The 11,720-nt window shown below is 37.8% G+C and overlaps 1 protein-coding gene across 1 annotated transcript; it reads right to left on the bottom strand.

Annotated features, from left to right (window-relative positions):
• Positions 1 to 8,293: 8,293 nt before the first annotated feature.
• LOC100815914 (cystinosin homolog) lies at positions 8,294 to 11,232 on the bottom strand. The gene is made up of 8 exons (XM_003553844.5): positions 10,893 to 11,232; positions 10,622 to 10,754; positions 9,778 to 9,867; positions 9,569 to 9,693; positions 9,327 to 9,369; positions 8,917 to 9,034; positions 8,777 to 8,826; positions 8,294 to 8,636 (listed from the first exon to the last, which is right to left on the bottom strand). Exons 1-8 carry the CDS (start codon positions 11,009 to 11,011, stop codon positions 8,502 to 8,504), a joined length of 813 nt encoding a protein of 270 aa, XP_003553892.1. The 5' UTR covers positions 11,012 to 11,232; the 3' UTR covers positions 8,294 to 8,501.
• Positions 11,233 to 11,720: the final 488 nt, after the last annotated feature.

The following is an 11,720-nucleotide window of genomic DNA, read 5'->3' as shown; positions in this document are numbered from 1 at the left end:
GACAAACTTTCCGGAATGATAAAATGAGGACACATGAACGTCTTGAAAACACAGTCAGTCAAATGCTTTTTTTTCTTTTTGAACTCTTTTTTTTTTTTGAAACTTATTTGTTTTGAACTTTACTCGTTGTTTTACGGCACCGCCACCAACGTGCAAGACGAGTAATCTCTGATTGAATGGTCTTGGAAGTCCAAACTCAGGAGCACAGGTCGCTTGAGCAAACAGACCAATGGCTTGCACCCACATTCCGGTGAAAGCAAAGATGTAATTATGAGAGGATGAGGGACAAAGATGTCAGACTTATCCATTTTATTTAGCATTGTAACTATGGTTTACAATAATGGCATAGACTTGAAAATCCTGATGAGTCATTAGAGACATCTAACAACAACTTTCAAAATTGCCCCATGTGTGATGTCGCTTGTCAATGTTAGGATTTACACGCGATTCTCCTCAAATTTCAGCTGACCCGCATCAATTAGACTTTGCACCTTATGCTTTAGGGTCATACAGTGCTCAATGGAATGCCCCGGGGCTTCTCCATGACAAGCACACATTGCGTTCGAGTCGTATTCTCGGAGAAATGGAGGTTGATGAACCTTGGCTAGGGTTATGGCTACCATTGAATTATCAAGTAGATATGGGAGCAAGTCAGCATAGGACACTGGAATTTGGGTGAATTCTACAGGCTTTCTCGCTGCAAAATTCATTTCTTGGTTGGTGTTTTTGGTTTTGTGCTAAAGGTGGTGTTCGTCACTGGAAGTGCGGTAGACAAACTTTGTGGTTGACTTAGGGATTGCCTTTGTGGATAACTGGGCGGTGGGTAAGGAGAAGGTTTGTTATTGGCTGAGTAATGACATTGTTGGGTTGGTGGGAAACTTGGCTGTATAGGAATGGCAGTCACAGCATGGGCTTCTCCCTCATTCTCACCCTCTTCATTTGCCCTAGTTTCTTTTGGCATTTATCAAAGCATGATGATCAGATTTGCCTCTTTTTAGACCCACTTTGATCCTTTCGTCGGTGAAGACCATATCATCAAAGCTTGAAGGTGTGTAGCCCACCATCTTTTCATAGTAGAATACTGGTAATGTGTCTACTATCATTGTCATCATTTTTTTCTTCGTCATTGAGGTGCCACTTGAGCTACCAGGTTTCTCCACTTTTGGGCGTATTCTTTTGAAAGATTCGTGCCCCCTTTTTGCACATGTTCTGTAGTTGCATCCTATCCGAAGACATTATACTGACACTGCCTAACGAAGGCAACCACTAGGTCCTTCCAAGAATGGACTCGGGAAGGTTCCAAGTTAGTGTACCAGGTAACAGCTACCCCAGTAAGACTTTCTTGGAAGGAATGTATCAGCAATTCCTCATCTTTTTTGTATGCCCTCATCTTCCGATAATACATCTTTAGATGGTTCTTGGGGCAAGTAGTCCCCTTATACTTGTCAAAGTCCAGCACCTTGAACTTGGGAGGGGTGATGATATTGGGTACTAGGAACAACTCTTCTAGGTTAGCAAAGGCATAATCTTCACCTCCTTCAATGGCCCTGAGCCTTTCCTCTAGATGATCCAACTTTCCTATTTCTGCCATAGCATGAGGATTTTTACTTGTTGTGGAATGCAAGAGGTGTAGCTGGGGATGATACTGAGGGCCCTCCAAAGGGTTTTGTAGGGGTATACCACCAACTGCTTGCCCTTCAGTAACATATCTGAGGCAAGGCTCGAAGTCGGCTAGATTGTGGTGGGGAATTTCATGTGCCTCCCCCACGATTTAAGAGACATGTGCATGATAGTTCGGGGTTGTTGGCTCTCAATGGGTATAGGAGTGGAGTTATTGACATTCTTATTGGGAGTGTACGCCACATTGGGTGGCGTATAGTTGAGAGGCAAGCCATATGGTGGGAAGGCGTGCTCGTTTTGAATTTTGCACATCATGGGGGCCGCCCGTACTTCCCAAATCTTTGCCTACCATAGCTGAGGTTGGATGATTCATTTGGTTGAGGCCAGATGGGGCATCGGGTTTACCTTAGCAACAGCCCTGGTGGCGGCAACTGCAACCGCATTGGCTTCCACTATCTTCTCCACGCTTATCATGGCCTCCATCATTGTGGCCATTTTCTCTTTCATGGCCTCCATGTCGGCCTCCATCTGCTCTTGCACCTCCTCTACTTCACCCATTACTCTAGCTCTAGCACAGGTTCGGTAAGGGCGCCGTAAAGCGTGTTCCTTTTTTTTTATAACAATGATTAAGTTCATTTTATTTTATTTTTCAAGGAAAGAATGTAATGAGCAATGCAACCAATGAAAAGCATGGATATATACGAATGATGCATAGTTGAAGTATTGCGAATTTTTACGCAGGACATGGGGTTGAATCAATTTAGATTTTCAACATGGTCCATGACATCTTTGTCAAGGTGAAGCTGGAAGTAACAAGGATATCAACAATCCTACACGTGTTTGGCAGTAGACGAAGCAATGATGTAACACGATCCATCTTTTGCCCCAATTTTTGCAAGATGGTTACTTCCATACTTCAACTTGACTTGATGAACCTTTTCGTAAAAGCATGAGCTTGGTTCAACCCCATAATCCAAAGAATGACAATTTGATCGCCAATACTTCGACAACATTTCATAGAGATGAAAGACTCGGGAATACACATGCTATGCATGGAAAATGTAATTATGAAATTGAGATGCCCGAAGAAATATCTTTTCTTAGTTAACCATGTATTAGGTACCATGTTCAATCATTTTGTTTTTAAGTGAAACGGGTTTATGATCCCAACATGGTTGGCTCATGGTATCGAATATATGCAACTAAGAATGCAGCATGAATTTTCACGCTTTCCCTTTTTTGTTTTGCAGAGAAAAATACAAGGATGAGCGAACATGAAAATAAAAGGTATGTAGTTTATAGAACAAAAAGTATGTTGAACGCATATGCATGATGATACAATGACTCATGCAAAATGTGATGCTGGAATATGATAACGGACAAATGCAGGAACAATTATGTTCATTATGATGCCATGAAGAGATGCTTATGCGATGCATGATGTGAATGCATTTACAGACATGAGGGCCCGAAAAATCATCTCTCCTTACTTGCGCATTTGGGGGCGCAGTGCCCCATGTGTGCAGTTAAGAAGACGATATGGATCTTCCGACTTCCATCGACAAAAGACGAGACCCACATACAACGCATGTGTGACGACATGATGTAGATGCGCAAAAGCGCAACAGGGGGATTTACACAGCATGGCAATATCCTCAAATAATCATACAACAAAGGCGTACATGACCTTCAGGTTATATGCATGACAGTGTTTAAAAAGCACGCAGCGTGTTCACTTCGTGTCCCTATTTTAGGGACCTATAGGATAATATCTAGGGGTCTCTAATAACTACTCCCAACGATTCATAACTCACATGGTTGTTTTCTAGAGATATCATCACTCAAGATAATAATATTGTGGCGGTATGGAATACCAGCGACAACATATTATAAAGAGAGAAAGCTCTAGATGAGGTTTCATTATTATCAAGCAAGTCGAAGACCTAGCATGATCATAGATTCACCTCCACTCCTTAGATTCCCATGAACCCGGGTATAGGGTCCCTTTTTTACTCAAACCCGTAGGTGCTTTAGAATGTAGTGTAAAAATGTGGAAAAGACAGCAGTTATTACATTTTACACAGTTCAACAAATGCACACACAAAGTTTCACGATTCCACAATTCCTTAAAATAGGCCTAACTCACAAAAAATAGTCCCCAGTGGAGTCGCCAACTGTCGCAACATGCCCTTTTGCAGGCGAGCGAGGCGAGGCTCACGGGTGCGCTTTCCAAAGGAGGAAAGATGCGCGGAGTCGCCACCAACGTTTATTTGTGGAAAACGTCGAAAAAACCGAAGGAAACCGGTCAAAACGAAAATTCTAAGTTCGGGAGTTGTATTTACGTTTGAGGAAGGTATTAGCACCTCTCACGTTTGTCTCAAAGGACAACAGCCTCATTTTTTAGAATTGTGAAATTGTGTTATCTTACCTTTTATTTCCTTTTTTATTTTTGAAGTCGACAAAAGCGGGGCTCTTGCTCCTACGTACCCTCCATCGAAGAGGAAATCATACCTACGTAGTCCTTTTTTAAGGGTGAATCAAGCGATTCTTTTTACTTGGAAGGTGGTCATTTTAAGGCGTTGGACCTTAAAAATGATCCATTTACTTGGTAATAAAAACTGAGATATTGAACTTTCAAATCCTTTTTTAGTGACTTTTTTGTGGACGAGCTTGACTTTGCGGGTTGATTTTAGCCTTAGTTTCACTTTAGTTATTAGTCAATTCAATTAAGAAAGAGAAATCCCAAATAGAAACGTCTGATTGATTTTTTCGCTTTATTTTACTAAAAAGTATTTTTTGATTTTTTTATTATTATTTTACCTCTTTTTGGTTTCCAACGTGGTTACGGCATGACCGAACGGTCGGATTTCATTTTAACAGAAATTAACGGATATTACAATTCAAATGATCGGTGGAAAATTTTTTTATTATTATTAGGCGAGAAAACGGCTTAAACGATCGGTTAAAGCTCGTCAAAAACGGAAGAAAAGAAACCGAATTTGAACGAAATAAAAATGAAAGCCAAGAAACAAGAAATGAATTAAAAGTCTCAGATTTGGAAACTTGCCCGTTGAAGAACGGTGAATAACGGAGGAAGAACGGTGAATAACGGAGGAAAACCTTCACGGATTTGCTTATGGAAACATCTCGGAAGCGTTACAGAAGCGCCTCGGCTTGGATTTTCTTCACGGAAACGATTTTTTTCACCCAAAACAGATAAAATACATCACCAGGGGGATCCGGGACCCTTAGAACAGCCCCCTTCAGCCTATTTATAGGAAAAAGGGGGAGGAGGTTGCCGCCCAGGTCGCCCAGGTGAGCTGGGTTGCTTCCTCCAGAAGCAATCCAGCTTCGAAAATACTCTGGAAATTTCAAAATTTCAAAATTGCTATTTGCACCCCCCCCCATTTTTGATAAGTTCACCCTCCTTCTTTCGTAATTTACGAAAGCCTATAGGACTTGATTTTCTTCTTTTTTTTCTCTTCCTTCTCACCCATATTAAGTGAAATATGCTTATTTAGGGTTATGAGAATTTTACGGAAGCATTACGGGTGTCCCGGATGCCCCGGAAGCCCATTTTTTAACAAAACGGGGGAGGTGGTTGCCACCTAGCTCGCCCAGGTGAGCTAGGTTGCTTCCACCCTAAGTAAGAAATTGCCCAGAAACCTCTAGAAGGACCCAGATTCGAAAATTACTATTTGCATCCCCCATTTTACTAAATACACCCCCCTTTACTTTTTTTTGGTGATTCTTTTTCTGTCACGTTACGAAACTTTACGAATTTCGTAATGATACTTATTTTCTTTTCGTAAGATTACGAAACCTTACGGATCATGTAATTACTCTTTTTTAGCATTCGAAAAAGTTACGGAAACTCACGGATTGCGTAACAATACTTCCTTTTGATTTCCGTCACGTTACGGAATTTCACGGATTGCGTAACAACGCTTGCTTTTGATTTCTGGCACGTCTCGGGACTTCACATATTGTGCAGCAAAGGGTGCCAAGTACCTCGAAGCAGTCAATCAAAGGTTGCATGTCATCAAGCAATAGTCCCTGGACGAAATTAGGGTATGACAAGATGAAAGAAGGTAGACAATGAGACAGGCATGTGGAACCACATGTTTGGGTTTCTAAGAACAAAACCTATACCAATAGATACATTGAGGAAAGATGCACCCGACGAAAGAAGATCGGCTTGAAAACTTGTCGGGAAAATTTTCAACGACGGTAGACAGTTGCAAGAAGCAGCAACACTCCAATCATAACCTTAAGCTCTAGATACCATGTTGTTTAGTAAAAAAAAAATAATTGTCACTCTTTCCTCATTGATTGGCTAATAGATATAAAGGGAACTGCTATTGGCTCCTTCCTCCTTTGCTATTGGCCCTGACCTTCCCATGGAAAAGTTTATTTTGCCCTTTCCTCTTCCCTAATCTTCTCACCCATTCCTACACCCCTGATTGAGCATTTTTAGTTTAGTATTTTCTATTCTTATCCCAATTGACATATCTTTGACCCTTATTTTCTCACCTTAACTCAGTTTTGGTCTTAGGCAAATGATTGGTCTTAGTTGATAATTGTTGCTTATTTTCGAATTCTTGTGTTTACTTGACCTATTTGTCTTGTGTAGGGCCTAGAGGACACTACAGAACTCCAAATGGAGCATGTGAGTAGTCCTTGGAAAGATAAGAGAAAGAGCTTCAATTGTTTCATAAATACGTTTGGGCAATTCTTCCATTTTAAGGGTTAAATTGGACTTGGAAGTCAGAACCTCTGCACTGAAATAATTGGGCTGCAAATTTGGACTTTGCTTCATGTAATTAGTTTAATTAGATAGATTAGATGGGCCTAATCTAGGCCCATCCCTTCCTTCTGAGTAGTCACTGTATATATTAGTAGAAGTTAGTTATTTAGTTGGTTAGTTACTTCATTTGTACAAAAATAGTTTTAGAAACTTGTTGTGCAAGATTTAGGATCAAACTTTTTTCTTTCTTTTTCTCTCAATTGTTCTTCATTCTCCTTATTCTTTTCACTTATGTTCTTCCTTTTTCTTACACAAATTTTGTGGCTCTTTCATTGTTGATGATCATGAAAGGCTAAACACTCAATCAATCCATGGATCCACTCTAAGCAATGCTTCATTTGAGTTCTAGTTTATTAATTCTATTTTGTGTGAATGTTCATCTTTTTCTTCAATCTGATTTTCGATTTTCATGATTATGAATATGCTTAGGATTAGAAATGGATTAGGTTATGGATTTATTTCCTAATTGAGAAATTTAATAACAGATTGTTTGGATGATATTTCAACCTAATTTGTGATTTCAATGAATTTAGGGATTAATTCGATTTAACTAACTCTAATGGCATTGTTTGAACTTTCACAACATGATCATTCTTTGTAGAACTATGATAATTCATTTTGCATTGGTTTGGTGAATTAGATTAATGTTATTCAACCTAATTTGTATTCTGTTTTTGTTCTGTTCCATTTGTTCTATTCCTTCATTTCTGTTTTTGTGATTTCGCATTCCTTTACATTGCCTACAAGTTATTGGTTGAAATTCCCCCTGCTGTTTATAATTGAATTGAAGTAGGAACCCAAATGAATTGTATCTTTGATTCAAGCTAAGTTAATCTTGTCTTGCAAAATTTCCTAATTTTATTTGTTTTGGAGTGATTGACAATCGTTATCAGTCGCCCCCCCCCCCCCCCACCTTCTTCTCACCCAATCCCCAACCAGATCCAAAACAACGACTCCACCCGTCCCCCATATGATAGTCGTGCAACCATTATAACCACCAAACACCTCCACGCTGCACCACCCTATCACATCACCTCCATACCACGCATCGCCACCAATCTCCACCATCATTGTCATGCATCATCATGCACCATGCACATGACATACCCTGGACCACACAAAGCCCCTATGCACAACATCCCTTGCACGTGCAACCTCAACCTTTGAGGCTCCTCATGCAACTCCTCTCCACCATCATTGTGCCACTACAAACGACCTCAACCTTTGAGGCTCTGTGCACGCAACTCCTATCCACCATCACTGTGCCATTATGCACATCCACCACTACACACTTTTTTGCCATAATGGAATTGCATTTTCACATGGATATTTAGCAACACAACATTGTGTTTCTGTTGGATTAAGTGGGGGTCAAAAGAACATATATATAATGGAAACATGATTCCATTGACAAAAACACAACGGGATCATATTTTCGTTAACTGTTTTTTGCACCCTTTTTACACAATGGAATCATACTTCCTTTGTGCAATTTTTTTGCATCCCCACTAATGCAACGAAAGTGCGATTTCATTATACAATGTGGAGAAGGATATTTTTGAAAATTGAAAATGTTGGTGGAGCGAATAGCAATGAGGTCGGGGCTAAAAGTAATTCCCTAGATATAAGTACAAATGAGTTTAAGATATATGGGCTTAAGGCCCAATAACACAAAAAAGAACCCACATATCCTAGCAACTATATCCAAATTTTAACCATTATCATCTCTAACATCCACCAATATTATTTTGAGGATGGTGTACGAAGATAAAAAAAAATGATCCTAAATAAAATTTGTAGGGTCTCATACCCTAGAGTCAGCCGCTATGGTCTAACAAACAAGTACTCTCAGATTAAAGAAGAAAATGATAAGGACAATAATAACTTTTAATTTGGTATTTCTATGTTTATACACTAACAGCATTTACGAGTATTGAAATTTTCCATGAAGCTTACAAATAAACATAGGGCTTAAAAGTTAAAAGCCTCTAGCATATGCATATGATCTGTGCCATGGAAAAGGATCAACTAAGAGTGAGTTCATTACTAGAGAGATTATGAAATAAGTTACATCTTAGACATTCTCGGACAATGGTCGATCTGAAGACTTAGCATTATCAGGTTCAGGGGATCCCTCTAATTTGCGTTTCTTTTCAGGGTATAACAGATAATGTTGGCACATGAAGAGGATGTCAAAGAATAGAGACACCTACAATTAATTGTTTATTCCGTCAATAACAATGTTGTATTAGTAGAAAAACTATTGAATTAGAATAACAATGTAACGAGTAAAATTTCTTGCAGAAAGAAATCAATTGTATTTTCATACAGTAAAAGAATGACCCATACCAGGGATAGCAATAGTTTTCCTATGTTTCCATAGAAGTTCACCCATGAATCTGGACATCAAAGATGGAATTTGAAAACTATGTTAATCAATTCAACTATAAATAGAACAAGAAGAACCTTTGGTAAAAGAGATGACATACTTTGATCGATTGATTGCACAGACATTTGTGCATAGTTAGCTATCGAGCCAGAAAAGTCCAGTAGAATGTTAACAATGCTCCAGCCTTCTGTACTTTTTCTCATAAAGTTCATCACTGCCTATATTCATAACACTTTATTACTTGGGATAAGATTCTGGCTAGCATGTGTCAACAAAAAATCGTTTCACTTTATGGCAAAAGAAGTATGATTAACAATCCTCAAATGCATATGTAATATTTACATTCCAAAATATACTTTATTGTTGATAAGACTAGCATAATCTTATAGATTCCTAGTTCAAACAGCTAATTTATATCTTAGCAATCAAATTGAATATCATAGGCATCAATATAAACTCAAGAGGAGATAAAATTAAAAGAAAACCTTACAAATTTGAATAGATCCTAACCTGAGGAATATATTTTATAATCGTCATACAAACTTGGATGCCACTGCAAGTTGACCAGTTTCAACAAAAGTCAGAAAGAAATTTTGTAACATTCATCATTCAGGAGTCAGGACGCATATATAACAATGGCATGCGGAAAAAACTTGGTCTTATGATGCTCCTATGCAAATTGGTTAATAATCCACAATAAGAAGCTAAATTAATGCAATTAACCATGCAACAAATGAAAACAGGAAACATACGAGAATATTGAGATTAGCCAGAGCCAGTGATGATTGTGCAATGCTACAAAGAAACACGTTGCTGCAGTGGTCCACGTAACAAGGAGGATTCCATAAGCGATTTTAGAGATTTTCTGACTTCCCCGCTACATGAAAAATAACCTCTTTTTGGTTAATCATAAATTCATTGCAAGAACAATAAGCCCAATTAAAGGGAATGTAGCACTAACATCATAGATTGCAATCTGGAACAAGGAAATTGCTGTCAACAGAACAGCATGGGCTGAGAAAGCAACATCATTTGCTGCCACGGGTATCATCTGAAATAAATAAAAAATGAAGCAGAATGGACTTTAGCTAATGAATTTATGCAGATATATCATCATATAGTTATTCAACAAGGAAAAGAAAAAGAGTGATCTTTTCTAAATCAATGAATATATTCATATTATCTTGTGACTTGTTCAACATTCTAACCATCAACATTTTGAGCATTTTTAAATCTAGAACTTAGGAACACGACAACTTCTAAAAACTTCTAGCCTTCCATAAGTTGTATATGCCTGAAGCTTGATAGAATATACACCATATACCAAGAACAAAGATATCAATCATAAAGATTAATTTACAAGTTATTCCAGCCCCAAGTTTTCTAGTTCTTGCATCCGAGGTATTGTTTGCTTTACCTCTCAGAGTCTTAACCATTTTGTCTTTAAAAAGCCTTTTCGAGATTTAGAGGGCATGTTGGCCCCATGTGTGGCCTAGGCCTACTTCTAGAGCCAAAGGACAAGACCAAAATGCTTATTAAAGAAAAAACCGTGTAGGCCGCTCGCAAGAGCCAGAGCGGACAATCCAAATAACAACGCAACGGACTTGAAGTCACCAACACAAGCATATCAAATTATCAAACATATCACGATAGGAATAGTGCATAGTGACAAACACAAATTGCCCTTTTCACTATAGCACGAACTGAATAATTGATTAATCAATTTAGCTTCCATAAAGAAAAGTGGATATATATATATATATATATATATATATATATATATATAGCAAAATAAAGGAACAAACCTCATTCTGACCGTATTTGTCTCTGTACTGCTTCTGAACAGCAGAACTGAAGTACAGAGAAGCATTGTATATGAGATAGGAGGAGTGCTTCGTCAAATTCAGCATCACAAAATCAAAGTTCAGCCCCACCACACTACACCACAATGGAAAATCAAAACATAAAAATAAAATAAAGGGAAAAAAGTTACAAGATAAGAATTGATAAAAAAAAAATTACACAGAAAGTATAAGCGATGATAAGAAAAAGCATTGCCTTTTTGGCTAGTGGTACCTTTTCCTGCGAAAGTTCAAAATGACTTGTGGGTAGAAACTGATAGACCAGCAAGCAAAAGCAACCCAACCCAGAACTTCATAGGAGACATGGAGTGGAACTGAATTCCAAGAAGCCATGATATGATTTCTTTGTTCAACTTGTTCAAAGAAGAAACCATGAATCTCAAAATAATATATTTAATGTGCCAGTGTGGACACAATATAACTTTTAATGCTGTAATTGTGTCCTCAATGTGATTCTTCTTGAGAAACAGTAACTTCCTGTTTCTTTCTTGTTTTTTTTTTTTTTTTTGTACTCTTATCTTTTATGGGGTATGAATTATGGGAGTTGTATGGAGCCAGGATTTGTGACGTTAGGGGCACATAGTTATGTCTCTGACTCATGTTTCTATAATTGGAATATATATATATATATATATATATATATATATATATATATATATATATATATATATATATATATATTTATATATATATGGTTTGTTCCAGTTGTACTTGATGAGGATTTGTCTTTACAAAATTAAGTCATCACGGTCAAAGGTACACAAACGGTTTGTTGAATTTAGCCGCATACCCGTCCTATATACTACACTTCTCAACTGCTGCTGGCATAAAATAGAACTACTCTTGATTTTATTCTATTTTTAGGTATCATAGTAAAAAAAAAAAATGAATTTGTTCAGATGCAATAGTGTAACAGAATTAATTTTACCATAATGATGTATTTTTTTCGTGAATTTAGTATTTATGTATTTATTATATAATGTAATTAAATTTATCAAAAAAGTGTCAACTCACATTGACCTCCTCCCTTCAAGACTCTTTA

The sequence above is a fragment of the Glycine max genome, chromosome 19, assembly GCF_000004515.6.
Source record: "Glycine max cultivar Williams 82 chromosome 19, Glycine_max_v4.0, whole genome shotgun sequence".
NCBI classification, from domain to species: domain Eukaryota; kingdom Viridiplantae; phylum Streptophyta; class Magnoliopsida; order Fabales; family Fabaceae; genus Glycine; species Glycine max.
This window is presented reverse-complemented; position numbering and strand designations above follow the sequence as displayed.